The sequence below is a fragment of the Lagopus leucura genome, unplaced genomic scaffold (assembly GCF_019238085.1).
Source record: "Lagopus leucura isolate 7727_CA_CO unplaced genomic scaffold, USGS_WTPT01 Super-Scaffold_100009, whole genome shotgun sequence".
Taxonomy (NCBI): Eukaryota; Metazoa; Chordata; class Aves; order Galliformes; family Phasianidae; genus Lagopus; species Lagopus leucura.
The window spans coordinates 4621614-4646360 of NW_024962266.1; the positions used below are offsets into that span (position 1 = coordinate 4621614).

Genomic DNA, 24747 nt, shown 5'->3' on the forward strand with positions numbered 1-24747 from the left:
CTTCCCTTTGAGATGCTGCTTCTCCCCACCACCCTCATCCCTGTGTACTGTGCTATCCAAAGGCTCTTTCCAATGACATTTCCTGCAGTAGTAAAAAAGGGAGAACACGGTTTGTGTTGCAGCCAAGGATTGTCTGTGCTCTGCAGTTCTACACTGTGCACACAGTTGGGTATGGCAAAGCCCTCGAGCCCCATTCATCCCAGGCACCCTATATACCCAGATCTCTTGCACACATGACAGCCTGCTCCAAGCCTCGTGGACACATGCCCACTCTCACACTCCCAAGGGAAGCCCCCAAGATGCCAAACATTCAGACCCCCTTTGTATCTTTCTTGTGCCATCTGATTGCAAATCCTGCTTTGCAGCACTGGGGCTCTGCCCACGTGGGACCTGACTCAGTGCACAACGAGATGAAAAACAAATTCCCCTTGAACCTTGCTAGGACCCAGACTGTTACAGTTTTGCATATGTTTATATGGCAGCAGCATCAAATTGCATCTCCAGGGCAGCAGAGCTGTAGAGCAGCTCCTCAGTGATGGGCAGTGTTTTGGCACTGCTTACAGAAAACCCGAATTGTGTCGGATAGGTGTGTGCTGAACTGGGGATAACTGCTGATGTGGGAAGCGGGCTGGGGACCCTTCAGCCCTTCTGCCTGAAGAGGGGGCAGTTCTCACAGCCATCGCTCCCACCAGCATAGGAACTGGGGAAAAAAAAATCCTTAAAGCAACTTCTTGCATCTCTGCTGCCTTTGGAGCCGGAGCCTTGCAGCAGCAGGGAGCCGAGGATGCTGTTTGTCACAGCCCAGTCTGCATCCAGCAATGGCAATATTGGGCAGTGTCAACGCTGGGCAGTGCTGAGCCACATCAGGAAGAAAGCAGCTTTCAGGAGGTGGCATGGGCTGATGTGTGATGCTGTCACTGATCTGGGAGTGTAGCTGTGCCACCAGCACCACCCATGCTGTTCTGCACCAGTGCTGCCTTGCTGCTGGCTGCGAACACCTCACACCCACATTTGTTGCACTGAAAGCAAACACCCAGCCCTCCAGCATCATCAGTGTGACCCTTCTGCAGCAGCGAGGGTGTTTTACACTGAAAGTAACCCAGGGGCACCTGGCAGATCCCACCAGCCCAGGAAACTCAGCCTCCTCAGGCCCTGGCTTACGGGCAAGCTTTGCACCAGCAGCATTGTCCCATGCATGCTCCAGCCCCATTGCAAGCACAGCACCTTGTCCCAGGGCACCCAAGCTTTACCTTGCTCAAAAGCTGGGATCACCATCAGGACAACTTTGTTAGGTCCAGAGTGTACATGCACAAAGGTCCTCATTACCTTGGGTTAATGATGCTGGATATAGAAGAGCATTCTGAAATGTAGCACCTCTTCCAGGATCTCGGCTGCTGCAGCTGATTTCAGCCATGCAGCCACACTGCAGGTTGAGATGAGCTAAAATAAATAGCGATTCCATGCAAGTCTCTGGAGGAGCTGTGCTTGGAGCAGAGTTGGGTGTGAAGCCAGGAATGTCTCAGTGCTGGGTAACCCATCCCAAATATGTGCCTTTGCAAAGAAACCCACCCAGAGGCAAAAATGAATTGCCTGAATGCTCAAGATGTGCTATGGTATAGGCAAAGTGCTGGTCATCATCTCCCTTCTCACCAAAGCCTCAGCACCTGGGGATGGCCAGGCATCCCCCAGCAACGCTGCGTGCAGGGATCCGAGGATGTAATGAGGTGTTGAAAATGAGGAAGCAGCAGGTGGGACATAAATCACAGCTGGAGGCTCTGCCGGCTCTGCCCTGACCTGCGAGCTGACCTTGGCTGCACTGCTTGAGTTCCTCAAGGCCCTGGCTGGGAAACCCAATGGATAGAGTGCGGGTCAGCAAGGCTGGGCCCAGACTATAAATTTCCTGGAGATGAGGAAGTTGGCTGCACTCACAGACAGTGTGTTTTGAGCTCCAAGCACCATCCTGGTGGGACAGCAATGGGAAGGCAACTGAGGACATCAGTGAGGATGCTGACATCACAGCACAGACCTGTATCTACCTCATTGTGCAGGAACCTCAATGGCTGGGTACTTATTAAGGCCCACAGGGACAGAGGAGCAATTGCACCCCATTCTGTCCCATTATTTATGCAGCCCCAGGGGCAGACTTTACTTTTGCTTCTGCCCCCATCCATCATCTTGCTGTAGCTGAGCAGTAAAACCAAAAGGAGAGGGATTGTGCCATGCCCTTGCAAGCATGGAAGAGCAGCGTGGATGCAAAAAGCAGGAAGAAACCCTCCTCATTTATATAGAAATACACATATAAATGCTCACATAGAGTTTTTCTGGCTGCCTGCCAGAGCTGCATCTGCTCCACAGAATACAGAGCACAAGACCACTCTCTATCTGGCTTTTTGATGAGAAGAATTTCAATAATTTTTGGCACGCTCAGGAAGGGGTGGGCTTGCACCACTGGCCTAAAGCTCACAACCATTGAGTGCTATGGGAAAGCACTACCAGATGCATCTCTTCACACAAAATACCTGGAGAAACGTGGGGGCACCTCTACCCACCTCTATCCATGGGCTGTGGAGCCCTTTACATCCCTCACCCAATTCTTCCTTCCCAGCCATCCCCACCACACCACTGAGCTTCAAACCCATTTAAGCGAAGCCAAGGAGGAAGAAATACAATTACTGGGTCAGAGATTTATCTCCCGCAGGACACTGTGTCTGCTGAAACAAAACTTGCCATTTGTATGGTCCCAGTAATTTCATAAGCAGCCCTGGACGCTGGGATGAGGTATGGCTGTGCCCAAGGAGCTGTCTTCATTTTGATAGATGTGCTGCTCCATCCGTGCCAGCTCTGCTCTGCCCATGCTTTGCCGGGAGCAGCTGGGGAGAGGATCCCAATGTGGGCTTTTACAGAGGAGCAGAGCTGCAGCCCACCTGCACAGCTCTACCCATGCTGCAGGGATGGACGCATCCCAGGCTGCTGGGCACTATTTATAGCCAGTGCCTGCTTGCCAAGAAGGTGCCGGGACGCAGAGCAATGTGCATTTCCCTGCCCCGTGAGCCTGTTTTCCAAGGAGCGTGGCTCACGTGGTAAATCAGCACTCAGGTTCCATGAATGGACTCACGTGAGCTGAGCCCCTCAAACAGCCAATGCTGGACTTCTCATAATCTGGGACGCTTCCCAGCAAGCTGTGTCCAGGAGAGGGCAGGGCTGGCCGTGACCACTCAGGACAACCAGCATTTCAGGAGCCGTGATTTCCAGCCAAGGTCAACCTAGAGATGCCCTTTTCCTCCTTGCTTTGGGAGCTGAAACCCCGCTTGCAGGGCCTTGCAGCAGCACAGCTTGTTCCTTTGCTATCCCCAGGCTGTCCCCACTCACACCGTGTTCCTGGTGCTGAGCCATCCTCTGTTGAGAGGCACCATGTGCCCTGGAGAACACAGCTGATGTTAACAGCTGTGAACAGATTGCAGCGGGTGAGAGTGCTGCAGCCATACCAAGCACTGGGGGCAGCAGGGGCAGAAACAGGACTGGTGTATCCCCAGCTTAGAGCACCTCCAGCAGCTATCCCCTAGCCAAAGACATGTTAGCAGATGTCAGAAATCCCCTCCCCACAGGGTGAAGTGCCAAGCTTGGCCACCAGAAGTGGAGGCAGCAGCTGGGAAGGATGGAGCCACAGAATAGCTTAGGTTGGAAGGGAAGTTAATAACCATAGAGCTCCAACTCCTGCCATGGGCTGGCTGCTCCCCACCAGCTCAGGGCTGCCCAGGGCCCCATCAAGCCTGGCCCTGAAGGAAACTGAGGAGGAGCTGGGTGGGAGGAGATGACCAGAACAACCAGAGAGCTGAGCACTTTCTAAGCAATGCTTTCTCCCAAAACAATATCCTTACCCCCTCCTGAGACTCACCTGGCCTTGCCCTGGCAGCAGTCCCTGTTAATGTTTAACCCTGCCGGGCAGGATGGCACACTGGTGCTGGTACAAGCATAGTGTCACTCGGAGGCGTTGTCACCACGAGGGGACACCCATGGATGGTGGGATGTGCATGCCCACTGGCATCAGCACCTGGCTCCCTCAGCTGGGGTGAAGCAGCTTTGTGGGGTCATGCAGGGACAGACAGATATGAGGCTGAGGCCGTGGGATCCACTGCACCAGGGGACCAGCTCTGGGGCTTGGAGCTCCTGGGGGGCTCATGGTGGGGGAGCTGAGCTGTGAGGTGATGCACAGCATGGGTGCTTGGAGCGCTGGTGTGTGCACTGGAGGAAAAATATGGATTCCTTACGAGTAAACAGAGCTGGACTTTATTGCCTTTAAAATGCAACTAGCACAAACAGAGGCAAAAGTGCAAACACTGATAAAGGCTAGAATATTTCATGCTGTGCAAACAACCAGGAGTGGAGGGGTGTGTTGAAACGAAGGGGTGATGGGGAGCGGGGGCACTGTGCTGTGATGCAGAGCCTGGGCTGGTGTGCAGGCAGCCCTGTGTGCCTTGTGCTCCACCTGCAGCTTCCACCCCTGTCTTCTGCTCTTTCTCAGGGTGACCATCGATATGCCGTGCCATAGAGGATGGTGATCCCAGTGCCTGTTCCTAGCACCCATACTCTGCAGAGCACGTTTTGCAGAGCATCCGGTGCCATGCATAGGAAGCTCTGCTGGCCCTGACGTGACAGCACCAGGAGCTGGATCACCATAGGTGGTGATTAAGGTCTTCGAAGGATGTTCAGGCTACTGCCTCCTCTTAGGATTACTGAGCAAGTAGGGAAAAGCTGGCAAAATGGGTCAAAAGGAGAAAAGGAGAGACTGTGGGCCTATCTCTGGGGAACCACCTAGCTTTTGTTTCAGCCCAGCTGCTGGGCTGCCAGCTCCTGATTCTGCCGGGCCTCTCCAGGGGGAGGATTTGGGGAACTGTCCCACTTTGACTCCATTTTCTGGTGGATGAAAGCAGTGCAGGAGCTCCCAGGCAGAGCAGAGGTGACGCACATCAGGGTGACGCCAAGGACAATCTGATGACACCCTGACGCTGTCAACCAGGAGGCAATGGGGGATCAGAGAGCCACAGCACAGGCAGGGAAACAGCCAGGTGAAGCACACAGAGCCGACAGCACCCAAACCCTCTGCCCCAGGGCCACCTGAGTCCCCAGCAGTCAGACGCAAGGGGTGGTCGATGCTGTTGGGTTTTCCAGCTGTACCCACCCCTTGGGCACTAAGAGCTGTCAGGCTGAAAATGCACAGCTCCCCAGGGAGTAGGAGAGCTATTTTGGAGCTTGCAGCAGCCCACATTATTTCCGGCAGCTGGCATTAAGCTATGCAGGCATCTGGCCATGCAGGTACGGAGCAGCTCGCTTGGAAACGCTGCTTAGTGATTATCATTTTGCTGAGTTTTCCCACATTTCCATTTCTTCCCTGTGCTGCTGGGATGAGGGGAAATGATTTTCTTCCTGTGCAGGATGGGACGGGAGGGATGTGTGTGTGTGTGTGTTACGCTCATGGTGTCTCCTCACCCACAGCATTGTGTGCACCCAACTTTGGGCAGAAAGCCCTGCAAGAGGAGATGTCGGTGTCTGGCCACTGGGACAAATGGGTTTGCCTTGGGAACAACCAAAGGAACAACCCCAGCTTCCTGCACACCTGCACAGAGGATGGCTCCATGCCCTTCTGCCGTATGTCAGGGTCAGGCGGCTGCATCACGCGCCCAAGCATCACCATGGCTGACAGCCAGTGCCAACAAATTGCAGCCTTTGTGCTGGGTCACCCCCCCCGTGCATGCCCTTAATAGCCCCTTTCTGCACCCAAGGAACGTGATCCTGCATCACCCCATCCTGCTGCAGGATCCAGCTCTGCTGGGTGCATGCACAGCCTGATCCGAGCCCTGAGATTGGCAGCAGAGCCAACTTTGGGGTATTTTGGGTTGGTGCACTCAGAAGAATCTCTGCAGCTGCCATATAAACCCTCTGCATTTGGCTTCCACCAAAACGAGCATTATCCTTCAATCTTCACTTATTCTCCCCTTTGGCAGCCGAATGGTGATTTGGGCACGTAGGGAAGCAGTGCACAACTTTGGGCATCCCAACACGAGGGCTGATATTTGGCCCCTGTCCGGGAACACCTCGCCAAGCTGTTGTTCCCATTTGTCATTCAGCGCGAAGGAAATCTGCGCCATTCTCTGTCATCCTCCCCATCCCAGAGGATAATTGATGCTAACGTCATTTCAGCTCGGTCCAGCTGCCAGACTCGGGAACAGATGTTTTATTGTTCCAATTGAGCACAAAACAAAAAGCAACCCCCTCCAAAAAATAAAAGCAGCGCCGTTCAGCAGATCTGTGCTTGTGGTAAGGTTAGCCACAGCTTCCTCACCCCAGAAATACACAAAGAGGGAACAGCAGCCCCAGGGAAGACCCTTGCCTACAGGAAAGGCAAGATCTATCCATGTAGCTCAGTGCAAAGCTCTCCCCTATAGGTAAGCACAGTACCTCTCCTGTGCAGAAATGGGAAATGCAAACCTGCTCAAGTGATTTCCCTTGCATGGCCAGTGCAGAGGCACAGGGCTGCGGGTGAAGCCTACGTGAGCATCTTTTGACACCTCCTGGCGTGTGCCACATGCTTGTCACTGCTGCTGGCGGTGCACTGTTTTCACCTTGCTCCATGAGATGGGGATGGTATGGATCTGATCTTCATCATTCCACTGGGTGACCACCAAGGGGACCGAGGCACCACGTTCCCCACTTTGCTGTCCTCTTGTGCTCCCATTCCAAACACCCTCTGTCCTGTACATGCTTTGTAATACATTCCTTTGGAGGTATGTTGAGGGATCTCGGAAGCTTGCAGGGTGTTAACCTGCAGGGACAGTGCATGGAGGCAGTCCTGTGCCCCTCTGCAACACCGCCAGCTGCAAATGCAGCACTGCATCGTAGTAGACTGCACTGTAGACTGCAAGGAGACCTAGGAAGGAGATGGGATGGAAAATATTTGCTCCATGAGGTCAGTGCTCTCTTTGCCTCTCCGTGCAGGGGACTTTGGACACAGGAGGGCAGCCACCTCCTGTGTGCTCCTGCTCCAGGGAGAGGCCCAATGAAAGCACAAGTGGAAAGTTGTGCAGGAGGCAAAGCAACTGAGCCTTCAGCAGCTGAGGCTTGCACTTGCTATTAGGGGAAACAGCCTGCTTTGAAGGAGTTTTGGGTGCTGCAGAGCTGAACTGCTGACTGGTGCCTCTTGTTCAAGAAGCCCCAAGCAAGCTCTGTGTGTGTATATAGGTATGCATGCGCATGCATAGATGCAGCAGCCCTATTTATGACCCCAAGCAGGAGGAACACCAGGCAGAGCTGCCAGCTCTGGGATGCTCTCAGCGCTGATTCAGGCAGTGGGATGGGTGCCTGCCTGACTCACTGCCCCCTGTGGGACATGTCAGTGGGAGTGATGTCTGCAGCCAGTTGGTGATGTCACTCCACGGTGAAGCATCCTTCTTGCATCACACCCCGCTGATGCTGAGAGCTCGTTGCGCACTATGGGACTCACTCACAGCCCATTGCCGGTGCCATCGCTCAGCCCCAAACCCTGGCATCTGGGACACTTGAGCCCCGGCTCAGCTGTTGGCTGTTGGAGGAGCAGGATGGACGCATGGAGCAGGGCTGCAGGCTGGAATTCCACTTGCCACAGGGACTTCATGCCTGTGGCGCACTCTAAAAATACAAACAAAGCGGGCAGAGGAGAAACCCACCCTGCTCCCCGTAGAGTCTGTCCAGCAACTTCCTGCTGCTCCTGCAGCAAAGCAATCAAGCTCATAAAATCAACCAGACCCTATTTTTTCCAGAGTGTGAACTGAAGAATATAGCTGGAGATTGAACTAATGAACGTAGCTATTGATGCTCTCATTGCTGTATGCCTATGAGGGACGTGCCACCTCATGCCCTGCCGCCATGAGAAGGCACCGAGGTCCCAGCGCAGGGAGCAGCTAATGCAGGGAGCTGATCAAGTTACAGGCCAGCTATTGTATCATGTTTACCCTCTCCCCACATGTATCCTGTGCTCGGAGGATTCCTGGAAGCAGGAGACCATGTCGCACCCTCCTGCCATACAAACACGCCGGCTGTGCCGAAACCAAAGCCTGCACGTGACCATGGCTGACCTCACTCCCCCCCACCCTCCTCCTCCTCCTGCTGCCTGCTTCCAGCACAGGGCTGCCCCCATCTCCTAATTATTATCCTTTTTTTGCCCATGTCTTCTCTTAGCCCTGACTTTTAATTTAAAGCAGAAGGAGTGACACTGACAGAAAAGCCGCAGGAGAGGAAGCTGGGAGCACAGCCCACACTGCTGGGGCAGCCCTGCCCTGGAATGAATAAGGGATGTGAGTCAGAGTAAGCCCTGAGCAGCTCTGACAGATCCAGACAGCAGGTCTGTGCTCTGTACGTCAGAGCATCGTAAGATTGGGAAAGACCTACAAGATCACCGAGTCCAACCCCAGCCCATCCCTACTACTGCCTCCGTCCCTCAGTACCACATCTCCACAGTTCTGTAACAACTCCAGGGATGGTGACCCCACCACTGCCCTGGGCTGCCCAGCACAGTGATGGCTGGGGGGGAGTCAACAGAGTGCCAGAATGCGAGTTCTCTCCATGCTCACTTTTAGCACAAGGTCTCCCATTACATCTGTGTGCTCTTGTCCCCTCCCACCTCCCTTTACTTATAAACACACATGAAAGCCCGGCGCAGTCCCAGCCTGCAGCCAGGTTCCTGTCAGCACCCACTATCTCTGTGTCCTCAGCAAACTGCGTAAAAATAACAGCAGGAGGATCCTGCTGATCTGCAGGCCTTTTCCAGGAGTGGGCAGGAAGCAAAGGTGGTGGGTGATGGGAAGCATGAGAAGCATCATGAGGTGCAGCTGGGCAACACGTTCCTGTTATGCCTGGATGCCCAAAAATGGACCCCATGGACCTCCAGAGCAGAGAGAGCTTGCACTTCCCAGCACCGCAGGGACCCCATCCCACTGCAGGTCCCACACCTTGTGCTCCTGTTCCAGCTCTGCCTCAGAGCCAGAGTTCCACATGGCCGCACATCTGGAAGGGCAGCAGCACACCGGGCACTTCCTCATGGCACACAGCTGGGAATTGAGCACGCTGTTGCATTGTATGGGACAGGGAGGGTCTCACTGGTGGTATTATTCTGAGCTGGCCCCGAGAGCAGGCGAAACAAAAGCTCCTTCCTTGCCAAAGGGAGGGCTGGCGAGAGGCGGCCACAGCAGATGAGGGTTGGGCTGTTTTCTGGGCTTCTTTCAGTGTTTAAATTTAGCCCGAGATTGAAATGTTGCAGACATGACCCTTTCTGGTTAGCCAGCATTGTGGCCAGCGTCAACACGAGCTTTTGCCACGCACTGTGCCCAGCAAGCACCCTTCCCTCCCCAGCCCCAGGCAGAGCCCTGCAAGTCCATGAGCGCAGAAACCACCCAGACAACTCTCCAGGGATCCACAATGGCTGGGCAAAGCGCTCCAGTTGGAATAATGTATTTTTGGGGGATATTTAGTCTACTTGGAGACAAAGAATGGTGCTTGCAATTTTCTCTCTCCTTTTTAGGAGATCACAGAGGGCTCTCAACAGGCAGTGAAGAGGTCAGGAGGACACCAGCAATTCCTCATGTCACCTTGCATTTATTTTGGGGCACAGGAGGGCTTGGTGGCTTTTGGTCTCTCACTTCAGTTCTCCAGGCTGACCATCCCTTAGGAAGGGAGCCAAGCCCTGCACTCATACCTTATTGCCATCTGTAGTGGAAATACCGAGTCACAGCCTGAAGCAGTGATTGAGCACCTGGTGGGAAGGCAGGGCCAACCTTGGGTAGCTCAGGTGTGTGCAATGAATCTGAGTGATGGAAGGGCTGAAGCCAGGATCCACCCCTTCCCAGCCCTCATTTAAGGGTTGGTAGTGGAGGAGAGGGCATGTCATGCTGGAGATTCCTGTCCATCTGTGGTCTTCCAAAGGTAAGCAGCTTCTTTTCTTTTCGTTGTTTCTGTGCCTACAGCTGTTGTATTTGAGTGAATTCTCACTTGCATGCCTTACTACTCTGTTGTTGTTGCTGTGCTTTCCATTGCATTACACCATCACTGTATTTCCTTAGTCTTGCATTACTGTCTTCTGATTTCCCCCACCTTACTTCAGAGCACTGTAAGTGGTTTCAAGGGAAAATCTCTGCTTGCCTTGACTCTCCTCTGCCTTTATACGCTTAGAATGGATTGTTTTCTTCCCACGTATGTGATTTAGAGGCTACAGGCATAAGTTTCCATTGTGCCTGCCCATGCCACCTGGGGTGCTGGGCATGGTCCACTCCTTACCAAACGTTGTCACCAAGCTCCTGCTTGGTTTGACCATTGTGGTGACAGTGGCAGACAAAAAGGAATCAGGAGCAATGCTGTTTATTTGCTGGAGTTCTGCAAACAATTAATACGGCCTTGTCCTTTGGATGAATCTAGTGTGATAAGGATCCTACTCATATTCCAATGATTCCTTAAGAAAAGAAAGCTGCTTGCAAGCAGTCTGACTCCTGTTTGCTCTATGCTTGCAGGCTCCTGCCGAGAGAGATGCTCCCAACTCAAGGGCTTTTGCACAAACCTTGTAGTGCATAGCCTGTAAATGAGGTGAAGAAACAGGGAAATGGTGGGAAACTGCTCCTATCCAATGTGGCACTAGGTCATGTCTTACAACAGCTCTCCTGCTGCTGCCTTCCTAAAGAGCTATCTGCCTCCAAATCTAGTCTGTCTTGTGGCTGTTGCCAGGTAAGTGCCAGGATAGTCTGTTTGCTGAGAACCTTGCACTGAAGGACACATAGAAATATTGCAATTGGTGGATATAAGACAAATGGACTAAAAGCATCAAACTCCTTTACGCTCCCTAAATTAGAGTACTGACAGCCTAATATCCAGGTCTGTGGCTAGTTAAGATCTGAGGGAAACTGATCCTCTCAGCATGCGTCTCCTGAGGGGTGAGCTGGGTTCCACTGCTCTGTATACCTCTTCAGATGTATGAGGATGCACAGAAAGCCTTTGGGCACAGCAAGTCTTGAGGAAACACAAAGGTAGCTTCCTCTGGAGTATATCAACCCTCTTCTTGAATAGCAGTTCTGACTTGAAGATACATGAATAATGCTGTTGGAATGACATGCTCCTCTCTAGGATGGAGTCCACGAGCACGCATGGCCATGCACAAGCAGAGAGAGTAGGAGTGTAGCTTTGGGGAGCTCTTCATGATGGGAGAAATAATTGGGTTTGCGGAGTTGCTGAAGCCCATGCTCTGCTAAATGCACGGCTCATCAAGGAAGAAGCACCTAGGGAAGATGCTGCCTACTACACAAGGAGGATTTTTAACATGGGCATAATCAAACTTAATTGCTTTGCTGAAGCTTTGATTGATCATGAAGATCTCAGGAACAGAGTTCAGCTGTAATTAAATCAGCTCTGTTGTTGCTTCTGAAATACTCATCTGTTCCTTAGGAAAAGATTCTGGTTGCTCAGAATGTTTGTGGGGAGTAGAGCTGAGATCCCTTGGGTCTTTGCACCATAAAGACCCCGCTAAATACCTCCAGGATGGGCTGGGCTTGGAGATGGACTGGATAACTAGAGCAGCACTAACAGTTCCATTAACGAATACAGAAGAATTGTCTAGCTGTGGGCATAAGAAGAACCTTTTGCAGCCTCCATCTTTATAGCCCAAAGTCTTTGGGTTAGGACTGTAGGAATCCCTGATCTATTTATTTTTTTGGAGATGTGATTAGTGGGTATGGTGGGGATAGGGGTTGGACTTGATGATGACAACGGTCTCTTCCAATGATTCTTTCCAATCAGGATGATTCATTCCAATCTTCTTAATGATTCTGTAACTCCTGGTCTTCTCCAAAGATTTCTTTGGCCTTGGCCAAGGGAAAACACTTTAGGACTCAAGTTCCTTTGCGTCGCACTCTGTTCATCTGCTGCAAAGTGCCTCACACATATATAGGGCAACTCCTTGGGTTTTCACCACCATGCTAATCTCTAGTTTTCCTGGCTCAAATCTGAGGGAAATATATTTGTGTGTAGTAGAGGCAATCTCTTGTGCTTTAAATGCAGGACAGTGATCCTCGCACACCTCAGGACAGGAGCAAGCAGAACTGTGTCTTCTGGCTGCTCCTGTGGGTGAGGAGGCATCGAGTCAGTGCTGAGATGGGTGCTGCTGTGTCCCTGCATCAAGGATGTGGGCTGTGCATGAAGGCAGCCAGCAGTGCAGATTCTGGCAGCTCTCGTTGCTAAGGCTGTCAGGTCTGAACCTTTGGAAATTAGGTAAAAGGTCTGAACACAGCACTTTTTCCTCCCCCAGGCAGCCCCTCTTCCTGCATAGTGCTGGAGGAAGGCAGCTGGGGGCAAGGATTAACTCTCACCATCCCAGGGGTTTTTCAGATACATGGAGAAGCACCATGCACCGTGTATGGCATTGCAGGGACGGGATGGATGTGCCCATCTCCAAAGAGTGCAGGACCGTGCACCCCCCTTAACCTGTTGTGATGAACCAGAGATGTTCCTAAGTACTGCTGTATCCTCTCTGGCCTCCATGATAAGGTCAGATTTTAAGGGGTTTTGTTCTGGTGGATGGAGCTGCTTTGGAATTGAGTTTTTAGCATGCTGGGTGCATTTTGGCATTCTTAAGCTCAGCTACATCCCACACCTGGACAGACCCATTAAGTTCCCTCTATGTGCCCAGAACAGCATGGTGCTGAGCAAGGTTGGCATGCTGGTGATGCTGGTAACAACTGCTCACCCACATGCTGACACTCTCCATGTCCCAGACCCATGTGTATGGATGCTCCTTGTCACTCCCCTTATCTTACTGTACCTATTTAGGATTTGGCACAGAGGTGCCCTGTTCAGCCAGCCTTATGATGGCACAGCCGGCATCTCACTGGCACAGCTTCAGGAAGCTCAGCGGGGCAGGGGAAGTGCAACAAAAGGAGCTTTGTTCCTCCTGCCTTGCCCCAGCCTCAGTGTCACACCTCCCAGGTGGAGTCACCTTCCCACGGAAGCACCTCCTGCAGTGCAGAGTGGCTGGGAGCCAGCCAGGCAGGATGCAGCCCCATCTCTGCCCATCTCCCTCCCTGTCCCTCTTTCCCAGAGCAGTGCAGCTGGAAGCTAAGGAAAGAACCACCCGTGTTCTATTTTTGCTCTTTACGCCCTGTTTGCATGGGAAAGCTAGGATGGATAAATGAAAGGTGTCCAGCACTTGAAGTTTGAAGGGAAGGGAGTTATCTCCACCGGAGACTGTGAGGAAAACCCCAAACTGCTGCTGACACAATGTTTCTTTGGGTCTGAGATGGAACACTGCTTGGAAAAAGCACAGCTGCCTGCAGGTGGTCACTCTGAGACAAATCTCTGCTCAGCTCAAGTACCAGATATAGCAAGAGTAAAATCAGACTGCTTCCCCAGTACCATCTTGTTCTTCGCTTGCTCACTTGGCTCCCTGCCTGGAGAAAGCCCACTAGGGAGAGAACACCCTTGGATGCTGAACATCTGCAGCTCCTGTAAAACATCAGCTGGGGGCATTAAGGAAGAGAGCGGATGCCCATTGGGGGGAACCTTGCTGCCCAAGCTTTGCTTGGCTACTTCAGCACAGCTGGGAAGCTGTGAGCTGGGGAGGAAGAACCAAATGGTCCCCATCCTGTGTCCAGGAGCCAAAATGGGATCCCACAGTGTCGTTCATTGTGGGGCTTTTCAGAACCCAGGTTGTGTTGGTGCACACAGCTGCCAGGCTCATCGCAGACAGCCATGCTCCCCTGCCTACCACATAAGCATCCTATTTCCCCCCCTATAGCAAGCAAAATAATATTCCTCCTTGTCCCTGCTAGAGGATACAGGGTAGAGTAAAAGTTAATGAGGTGTCTCCCACTCTTTCAATTCTCTCTTGCCACATAGGGTTTGATGGTTGGAAAGCAATCTGGGATCAGCAGATGTTAGCAGCACAGGAAAAATGTTAATGCAAATGAACGATGAGCCCAGCACACCCATCCTGGCCTAGGGATGGGGCAGGAGTGGGCAATAAACCTTGTGCAGTTCCTTCCTGCTGTGACAACACAACCCTCTCCAGTGTGGCAGCTCCAGGAAGCCCAGACTGCTCCTTGCAAGGTGCAATGGGGAAAGCTGCTTTTGGTTAGAGAGGACCATGTTGTCTTGTACCTGTCCATATGCAAGCTCATGCTGCCCTTCTAATGAGCCACTTCCTTCCAGGTTGGCAGCCCTCAGTGAGTGCCAGCCCAGCTGTGTGCCAGGAGGGAAGGCAGCCATCCTGCACTGAAAGCATTTCAAAGAGAGAACGGGTATTGTGCCAGGAGAGCCAGCCACATGGAGAGGTGGAAGAAAATAGAGCCAGTTAATCACCCTGCATGTGTTATCTATCTGGATGGAAAAATGGGCTGAAAATATCCTGTGTTTCAGAGCAACTGCATAGTTTTTGATGATTCAGCTTCCATGGTCTATCCACAAGACCTGAAGAGGTCAAGGCATTACTGCTGCCGGCTTTAACCCAAGGGGAATAAGAGCAAATCTTCCGAATCTGTATGGCCATGCCTGGCCAAATGAGGTCCTGGAGCTCATCAGTGGAAGGGCCGAAGAAGCCCTAGAGCCCTGCCGAGCAGGCGGTGCCATCCTGCATTGTATGCACAGGTAGGTGCAGGACAGCTTCCCAGCATGCTGCCCTGCCAATGGCAGGGGGTGGGAGCTAGATGATCACTGAGGTCCCTTTCAACCCAAACCCTTCTGTGATTCTACAGTCATAGGCTGGGGTTGGAAGGGACCTCACTGATCATGTAGCTCCCACCCCCTGCCGTGGGAGGGATGCATCTCATGGATCAGGCTGCCCAATGTCCCATCCAAGCTGCCCATTGGTTTGACAGGTGTAGGTCTGTCCTGCAGACGTGGCACCCCGGGGGCAATCTGTGCTGGAGATCCTGGCCCATGCACCATGGAGGTTGTGGCACAGGCTTCCCAGGGAGGTTGTGGATCCCCCATTCCTGTTCAAGGTCAGGTTGAATGGGGCCCTGGGTGACCTACCCCAGTGTCTGCTTTAGCAGTAAGTGACCAAGGCAGGGGCTGGAACTGGATGGCCTCTGAGGTCTCTTCCAACCTAAGCCATTCCACAGTCCCATGGTCTTTCCTAGGCTTTGCACCCCACCTCCTCATCATGCAATCCTATCTGCTCACCACACAGCTCTACATCCTATGCTGCTCACCTTTGCCCCTCTTTTTGGCTAGCACTGTGGAAGTCTCTGCTTCCATATTCCTCCCCCTGAGCCTTTCCAAACAAGTGTAACTGAAGCTGCAGAGCACAGAGAGTTCAACAAACACAGCAGGAGAGAAAGGTCCCGAGGTGTGCTGTGCAAGCCTGGGCCAGCCCCCAGTGCTGCTGAGGATGAGATTTGCAAAGTGGAACGCTGGGCACAGCCTGTTGACAAAGGGAGCGATGGCTCTGCAAGGCTCCTCCACCTGGGGTGAGAGATCGGAAAGCAAGGCGCAGCTTTCCTGTTCCTCCTGCAGCCCAGCTTTTGCTGCAGGCAGGGATTAGACCCCGCGGCACAGGAATGTGGATCCTTCCCAACGCCAAGTTGGCACCACGTCCTTGCTCGAGACCAGCTTACATAATGCAGCTTATGAAAGCAAAATAGCCTGGCTGTGCCAGGCTGTGGGCAGGCCAGGATGGGGAGGAAAAAAGGGGAAAAAAAGAGCCCTCTTGCACTGCTGCTCCTGCAAGCAATCAGCCTTACAGCATCTCACTTGCAATGGGAGGAAAGGAGGAGTGACCTCTGGGGCAGCCACTGACAAGCCCACCTCTGATCTTTCAGCCTCAGAGCAAAGCATGCAGAGGTAAGGCAAATCCAGGGTGGCAGCAGAAATGCAGATCATAGAATCACAGAATTACTAAGGTTGGAAAGACCATGGAGACCACCAAGTCCAACCCTAACCCTTCCCTACCTGCCCACTGACCGTGTCCCTTAGTGCCCCATCTCCACGGGTCTTGAATACCTCTAGGGACAGTGCCTTGCTTTATACAGGCAAGGGCTTCTGGCTGGAGGATGCTGCAATGCTGAGCCTCAAATCATCCCCCAGCACTTCACACCTGCAAAAGTGCATGGGCTGCTGCACATGGCCAGCTTTGTATCAGTGATCACCCCATCATGGACCAGTGAGTCACTGGCTGCACTACACAGCAATCAAGTCGTCCCAGGAACATCATGGAGGAAAGCAGAGCAGCTCTGGAGAGCAAAAAGCTCTCAAGCTCTAGATTTTCTGCAAAGCTGGTCTTTGCCCACCAGTGCATAGGAAATGGTGTTCAGGTGGCTGCAAAGCAGGCTCAGCCTGCAAGCTTTAGGCAAGAAGTCAGACAGCAGTGGCTGAAGGAGAGCAGGGATTTTTCCTTCTAATTCCTGGCAGCCCTTTTCCATATATAATTATAAGAAGAGCCATTTTGCAGCACAGTGCTCATTGTTTCAGGCTTTTTTCATCTGGGTAATTACCAAGCCAGTGGGTAAATGCTCTGTCAGCTGAGAACACGAGGTACCATTAAGCATCAAGCACTTGTGCTACATTTATGTGCAAGGCAACAGGAGCAGCAAAGGACTGAATCCCACTCCCACCATCAGGGTTGCCTAAGTGTACCATACACCATGCTCCTTTTTCCAAAGCATTTGCTGCCACTTTACTTTCAACACCCTAGGGGCTGTGTGCATGGATGTCCACAAAGCCCCACATGCCCCCACACAGAGACTCCCCCCACTGAAGTCACAGCAGGACCACAGAGAACCTACAGCCCCCTATTGGGTACACAGGTTCTGACTGTCCCCTCCTTCCCACCCACCCCACAAATGAAAAGCCAAAACCTTCCCAGTATCAGGGTAAAATTACCTTTAAGTAAAGACAAAACACATACAAAAGAAGTTGCCAGGAAGCACAGAAAGGAGGAAGAAGTCAGAATTAACATTTCAATCTCTCTTTTTTTTTTTTAATTATAAAAAAACTATTCGGAAGAAGTCCAAATGCAACGGAATATAACTGGCACCATCTAAGATACCCAAAGTGTAAGATCCTGGAACGTTTGAACCCCCAGCCCGAGCTGGGAGGCACAGGGCTGCCTGGGAGGGATGGATCCTTCCCCTTCTCCCAGCCACAATCAGCGAAGGCAGGCAGTCCCATAGCCAGGACACAACAGTGACATCGACGGTCTCTGTAAAATCACTCAGTTTTATAAACTAAGTACATTACAAGAAAAAAAAAAAAAAAAAAGTCATCTAAAATTTCATTTATCAAAAGCCCTGCTTTAGTGACGTGCTAACCCCACCGGAAAGTGAAGCACCCACAGCTCTGTCCAGAACATGGTGAAGTTGACCAGCCAACTCCTCATTCTGAACGCCTTCCTCCCCCTCATCCACACAAGCACTTCATGGCTACTTGAGTTACAGTGATAAACGTTCCTGTGGGCTTCCCAGGTCTGGGAATTGCCTCCTGCAAGCTGCATTCCTCTGAGTCTTCCCCACTGAGCCCTTCAAGCTCTCCCTCAGTCCCACCTGAAGGCCCTCTGGCAGCAGCCCCATGAGCTCTGCCCACTCTTGTGGTCAGGTCCCTGGGACATCATCTTTTTCTTCTTCAAAAGAAAAAAAAAACCAACCCAAAAACCAGAAACACAAAACCCCCCACTTTCATATATAATTTTTTTTTGTTTGTTTTTACATTTAAATAGAAAAATACTACTTCACTCTGTGTTATGAGCAGGAGATCAGTTGACTTCCAATGACAGAACAAGGAGCTTTCCTAAGTGCTCCTACACCACACGCTCAATGCCAAGAAGAATCCTAGAAATCTGACAGTGCCAAGAGGCTGAAGACTTCCCCATCACACCCCAGGACAGAGCGGGGCCTCATCTCAGCTCCTCCCTGCCCTTCTTGGGATGCTATGCCTTGAGAACCATCAGCCCACAGAGCACCAGCGTTGGGTCTAACACCCAAATTTGGGGAAGTCAGCTGTAATTTTCACTTTCCTCTTGTCTGCTGGCTTCTTTCTATGTGTAGCCTGTCCTGGAAGCCATTGGATCCCACCGGATGTACAGATGAATTAGACAAAAAAAAAAACAAAACAACAACAGTAAAACAAAACAGTGGTTAAAAATTCTCTAACACCCTCTGCTCCTCCTCTTGCCTTTTGAAGAGTCAACGACAAATAGACATCATTAAAACTAAACCTGCCCTCCTCCCCCACCTCAAAACAACAAGAGTTACTGAGACACGAAGTGTGTTATCTTGTACCCTCAGGATTACAACTAGAAGGGAAGTTTAGGGGTGTGGGAAGCATGGGGGGAAGGCGGTGTCTGTGGGCATGATTCCACTTAGTTCTTGTACTCAAAAGGCTCATCCCCAGTTTCGTTGAGGAGACACGTACGGACGAGGGCCTCCGTCACAGCATAGGGATCGCAGTTGGCTGAAGGCCGGCGGTCCTCAAAGTAGCCTTTCTTCTCATGGCCCACGTTGCGTGGGATGCGGATGCTGGCGCCGCGGTTGGCAACGCCGGCGGAGAACTCGTGGATGTTGGATGTCTCATGGAAGCCCGTCAGGCGCCGGGCGTTGTCCAGCCCTCCTTTGGGGTCGTAGGCACGGATGTGGTACTGGTGACGCTTGCTCAGTTTCTCGATGGCTTCCTCAATGTGCCTGTGAAGGAAGCAGGGGAGAGGAGAAGGCTCGGTGAGTGAGCCGCTCTTGCTGTTGTGTCCAAGTGAATGTAGCTTCATCCCTCCCCCTGACATCCACAAGTGAATTATGTCCTACGACCCACTTCCCTGTCCTTATCAATGGGGGGGCTTCGCTTCCCTTCTAACCTGTGTGATTCTTGGAAAAGGATCCCCATGGCCTCATAGAATTCACTGACAGTGCTCACGGGAATGACCCATGGCCAGGTCTCTGCCTCTGGCGAAATCTGCCCCCAGAAGAGAGATTTCTAAACCCAAGGTCCTATTAGGGAGGCTGACAATCACAGGCTAGTTCGTTATCTCAGAGCACCACTGAGATTAAGGCAAGAAAGCAGAGCTGCCCAAACAAATCCCTTTGGAGAGCTCCACCAAGGTCCAGTGCTGTGAGGTCTGCACTGAGCATGCCAGTCCCATTTGTGACCTGGGTTTTACATTTCCAAAATCATCACATTGAAAACAAACCTGGCATTTGCGTCCAGCCTGACCCAGACATAAGCAAGTGGTCACTCTCATCACAGTTATAAATAAAAAAATGCTCTTGCTGAGTTAGCCTGTTTATTAACAAGAGCTGCACAGCCTCCTACAAACTGCTCATCCTTCCACCTGTACTGAATTTCCAATCCAGCACCAACAGGAGTGTAATACTACACACACATCTCAACAAACACAGACACACACACAAAAAGAGTGAAATCCAGAAAAAAAGTCTCATGCAGAATGCCAAGCCCCATAATGGTGTCCACCATGCAGTCAAAAGCTCTGCTAAAAGCTTGCAGCTACCAAGCCCAACTTGCTGCCCTGGCCCATCTCAAAAGACTTACTTGAGTCCCCCGTCTTCCCTCATGTTCTTGGTGCTGAAGTTGGTGTGACAGCCAGCACCGTTCCAGTTCCCAGGGATGGGTTTGGGATCGAAGGACACGATGACACCAAAGTCTTCACACACCCGGTGGAGGATGAAGCGTGCTATCCAGAGGTGATCCCCCATCTCAATCCCTTCGCATGGTCCCACCTGGAACTCCCACTACAGGAAGGACGAATTAGAGCTTAGTCAGGCACAGCAAAGCACTTCCCACCCCCTTACACTCTGACCACTAGCAAAGCTGCACTGCTTGGAGTGGCGAGTCAAAAGCTCCTTTTACCCACAGTTTTTCTGGACCATCTCACCCCACAAGGCACCCAAGATTTTACCTGGGCAGGCATCACTTCTGCATTGGTTCCTCCAATTTTCACACCAGCATACAGGCATGCTCTGTAGTGGGCCTCCACAATGTCTCTGCCATAGGCTTTGTCAGCTCCTACACCGCAGTAGTATGGACCTGCAACAGCACAGATGGAAAGCAAGAAGAACGTGAGCTTCCAGAAGGTAAAAGGTTCAAATTTTGTGAAGAGAGAGCACACATGGGGAAGATCAAGGCTCAGCATCCATTTTTCATGGCAAAGCACAGGTAGAGCAGAACACTAATTGACTTGTACTCCATCATACTGGGCAAGAGTTTATGTCACCTGCAGACAAATAAATGAACAGCAAAATCTGGAAAAGGGCAGTGAACATTTTGGCCTTTCCATAAAGATCTTAGTTTTGTGAATTAGTTTCTGCCAGTGTCCTGCTTGCTACTTTCAGTACTAGAAAGGTCTTGAATCATTCGTCTTGCTTGAAACATAAGCTGTGTCAGAGGGTTAACAACTCAAGCAAGGCAGCAAACACTCCGGACACACTGCATTGCTGGCTCCTGAAAGGTTACCTTGGGGTCCAGGGAAGCCATTGGAAGGCCAGCCAAATGGATGACCATCTGTTCCCAGAAGGGTGTACTCCTGCTCCATCCCAAACCAGGGGTGCTGGTTGGACACCATATCCATAATCCGCCTGCAGGTGTGCCGGAGATTTGTCTCTGTAATGGAAAAGCAGCACAAGGTTTTTTAGGTCCGCCACCTCCGTTGCCCACTTCTCCTTTATCTACAGCCTGAGTGCCAGCAGCACTGGTGAAGGGAAGAATCCAGGTGCTCCACCATAATCATCACCACCAGCACTTTGTTTACCTTTTATTTTTGGGGCTCTATTTTTGCCATGCACGATGCTGAAGGGCATGAACAACATTTGGATAGGTCTTCCTTTTTCCGCCCCCTTCTTCTATCAGCATCCCCTCCCCACAAACACCAGTAGTGTGTCCATTCACCTGCAGACTGGCGGTTGTATTTGAAGACCTCACAGAGAACTAATTTGTTGGGATCCTTGCGAAAAGGGTCCCGAAACATGGCAGCAGGTCGCAGGTACATGTCGCTGTTGGAGCCTTCAGCTTGGAAGGTGCTGGAGCCATCGAAGTTCCACTCGGGGAGATCTGAAGAGAAGAGCAAATCACTGTGAGCCAGGGTCCACCAGTGCCAGGAGGATGGACTCTCCACCACTCTTCAGTGCCATGGAAGTGCAAGTACTTATAGACAATGGGACTAGAAGGGGTTTCATCCCAGCTCAGATGATCTTTTGTGGTTTTTTTTTGCAAATAAGGGAAGTAGAAACACAAAGCAAGTAAGAAATGAAAGAAGGCAACTCCCCAGCTCTGCAGCCACTCTGAAAAACACGAGTCACTGGGCTGCTGGCCAAGCCCAAGCCAGTACTGCAGTGTTGAAGACAATTCCCATCTCCCAACCACCATGGAGTGAGCTGGGCACCCAGTTTGCTTTCATTCAGGATGTCTGGGGACTGGGGAAGAGTAAATCACATGCACTGCCACAGGGGTTGAGCCTCATATGGAAAAGAGGAGCATGGCCAGCATGGCCTTTGTGCCCTCCATCCTGGGGGTCAAAGCACAGCGGGAGCTGCAGTGAACTCTACCCAGGCTATGTTATCTCCTCCGTATCCTGGGGGGAAAGTGGGAGGATGGGAAGCACGGAGATTTCAAAAGAGATGTGCCAACCACTCCCTTAGAGGGAAAAAGGAAAAAAAAAAAAAGAAAAGAGAGAGAGAGAATTCTGCTCAGTCACACACAGTATTTTCATTTCATAACTGTCTCCAGCCAGCTCCATGGCAACCTGAGAAAATCCTAATGCTATTATTGTGTAAGCTGGGACTGTTTGTTCTGAGGGACACAAGCTCTTAATTACACCGGATAGCTCCATTCTTTCCCTTCCACTTTCTGCCAAACTACTTCCGGCCAAAACGAGCACTTGAGAGTCAATGGGCCACGGATCCCATGCCAAGAGCCCCCTCCGCCGGGCCTGGTGCCCAACCCCTGCCATGGCACTCAATGTCACATCTGGAGAGCTGGGAACCTTCCTCCCCGGGCACCTGGAGCAGGAGGTGAGCAGAGGGGGACAAAGAGCAGCATCTTCAGCTCTTCCCAAAAAAGCACCTACTCCGAATCCCGCACCTCTCACCTTCCAGACTCTTGGGTTCGTGGTCCAGCGTGCGGGTTTTGCAGCGGAGGTGTTCCCCAGTCCCATCGATCCAGATGTACATGGCTTGGACCTTCTCCCCCTGCGGCAGCTTCATGTACATGTGCTTGATGGCTTTGCTCAGGTGGGAGCTCGCCGAGGTGGCCATGGCTGTGGAGCTGACGAGGGCTGTCCTGCAGGGAGGATGCCAAAACCAATCCCAAACGTGAGACTCTTCCTTGCTCTCCCAGTTGTTTTTTTTCCCCACGCTCTATTCACAGAGGCAGATCAGTCACGATCCCATGCTACTCCGCATCCCATGCCCAAGGTGGAAAACCCAGCAACTGCTTTGATACCTTCAAAGCATCCTGTTAATACCCAAACTCCTGCTCCTTGGCAAGGGTCCTATCCAGAAGCAACAGCCTTCAAAACACCTTCTGAACCCGGTGTGAACTTTTTACTTCTCAAACACCCCCATGCTCGCCGCTGCTCTGGAGCAGGGCTAATGAGCAGGAAAGCTTAGCTGGGGCTTTCTTAATATGCTTGCTTCAGCAAGGAGGGCTTGCCAGCCCAGCTGCCTCCCCGGATCAGCTGGTCTGAAGTTACACAAGGCTCATCTAGGGCTGAGGAAAGCAACAAGCAGCACAGCAACCCCAAAGTGGGCTGGAATGGAGGGGCTCTGCTCCCAACCCAACCTTCCCAACAACCCACGTGTGTTGGGTCTGCTCGTATTTGCGGTGGGATTGGTAATGCCAGCAACTCAGAAATGGAAAACAAGTAGGAATATTCATGCTGAGAGCCTTGAAAAATGCCAGAGCCTCTCGGATCAAAATCCCCTCATGTGACCCCTCTCTTGGGGAGGAGGTCTTCGGTGGGGTGAGCTATGGGGAGCATCACCTATCTCCCAATGAGATTGCCTTTATTTAAGGAAAAAGAGTGAGAGCCTCGAAAGGCAAAAGAAAAGAAAAGAAAAGGACAGAGAAAGAAAGAAATGAAAGAAAAAATAATAGAAAAAAAAAAGGGGGGGGGGGGGGCCAACAGCAGAGAGCTTGTTTTGAAGACAAAACAAGAGCCGCCCCTTATCCTCTTTCCTCCCCACCCCCCGTCCCGAGGGCTAAGAGGAATCTTCCCCTGGGGGAATCTGCTGGGACAACCCCGCCGCTGAGCCCTGCGGACCCCCCCGCTTCCCTCCCCCATAGCCGCGCTGTTACCTGGGCAGGGTTGCAGGGGCTCGGCGCGGGGCTCCCACGCTCGGCTCCCGGGGGCCGCGCCCGCCGCCGCTTTATGGAGCCGGAGCGCCGGCCCCGCCGCACTGATTGGGCAGCGGGAAGCGGGCCGGGGGCAGGCCGGGGCCGGGGATGGGGCTGCGAGGAGGAGGGAGCTGGCAAGAGAATCGGGGCAGGGGGAAAAACAAGCCGAGCGCCCTGCTGAGCTGCTCTGCGATATTTCGTCTGTCCCGTTTAGGGGAATGGCAAAAGGAGGGGGGGTTGTTTTTCCTTCCCTTTTGCCGTTCCGCCGCTCCAGCCCCCGAAAACATATCCCCCTCTTCTCGGAAAGTAGCAGTGGGAGCGAATCCAGGGCTTTCTGCGGCGTTTACATTAGCAGCTGCCTTTGCATAACTCACAGGCATGGAAATGAGTCGCCCTGGGTAAACAGGACAAGCAGGGAGGGGGCAAAGGAATGGGAGCCCCCTGCACGCCTCGTGTTGGAGTCTGTGTTTGAGGGCTGGTGTTGCTGTGTTGCACCCTTCCAGCATGGATTCACAGTCCAGACCCTCACTGCAGGGCACGGTGACCTGAGGGAAGAGACATTCCCCAGCCCTCATGAGGCTGGGAGCACCCGTTGACTGCCCGATGTTTTTCCATCCTGAGTGCTTGCTTCCTCTCTCATCCCTGCTCCTGGTCGGCCCTCCAGCTTAGACCCAAGGGGCAGTGCCAGTGCTTGCTCCACATACATCCATTCCCAGCACCTAAGTGCCAGGACAAGCTCACGTCTGCCTCGGGGTCACAGGAGCTACCCACTGGCACCCACATGGCCACTCCTCGAGAAGCCTGACCCTCTGTGCCATTACAGCCATCCAAAGCACAACCTCTGCTCAGTTGGAGGCTGGGGACACAGTGGCCCTGGAGAGCCGGATCCTCAGCCCAGAGGACTAACTGCTGGCTAAGGGTTTGTCTTGATTTATGGCCCATCTGAGAGCCAGGTCCCCACCCTGCCTGCGGGACAACCTGGCTCATTCTTTGCCACCGCATTAGGGCAGCCACAAGTGCAAGTTAATCCCTCAGGGCTCACCAGGATGGAGGTGTAGTTCAAGTGCTTTTCGCCTCCTTGCATAGTTTAGGCAAATCAGAGCCTCAAAGCAAACTGCTTACCTCCCAGCAGCCTGCACCTTGCTACCTTCCTCCAATATCCAAATTCTTGCACCTCGTGTGTAAAGCAAAGATTTCAATACAGAAGGGATCAGCACACAGAATCCTTTTGGGGGTGACAAGCAGGCACTGACACCCTCAGCTCCGGGAGGGGGATGAGGTGTCCCTGCTGCATCCCCAAGCAGGGCACAGCTGGGTGCCTCAATACTTTCTCACCTCGGCTGCCTCCTTCCCTGCCTGGATCTTGTTCCATTTCCCCATTTGGCACCCACGTTTTCCCCCCTCAGCAAAACC

General features: G+C 52.3%; 1 protein-coding gene across 1 annotated transcript; it reads right to left on the reverse strand.

Annotated features, from left to right (window-relative positions):
• Window positions 1-16953: 16953 nt before the first annotated feature.
• On the reverse strand, window positions 16954-23351 carry GLUL (glutamate-ammonia ligase). Its single transcript, XM_042873456.1, has 7 exons — window positions 23296-23351; window positions 22088-22278; window positions 20890-21051; window positions 20458-20604; window positions 19904-20031; window positions 19537-19736; window positions 16954-18677 (listed from the first exon to the last, which is right to left on the reverse strand). Exons 2-7 carry the CDS (start codon window positions 22251-22253, stop codon window positions 18359-18361), a joined length of 1122 nt encoding a protein of 373 aa, XP_042729390.1. The 5' UTR covers window positions 22254-22278; window positions 23296-23351; the 3' UTR covers window positions 16954-18358.
• Between the last annotated feature and the right edge of the window lie 1396 nt (window positions 23352-24747).

Coding starts and splice junctions, on each gene's coding strand:
- GLUL (XM_042873456.1), bottom strand. CDS start 22,253: ATGGCCACCTCGGCGAGCTCCCACCTGAGCAAAGCCATCAAGCACATG. Junction 20,605..20,889: donor ATACAACCGCCAGTCTGCAG/GTGAATGGACAC, acceptor TTTCCATTACAG/AGACAAATCTCCGGCACACC. Junction 19,737..19,903: donor CAGAAGTGATGCCTGCCCAG/GTAAAATCTTGG, acceptor TCCTTCCTGTAG/TGGGAGTTCCAGGTGGGACC.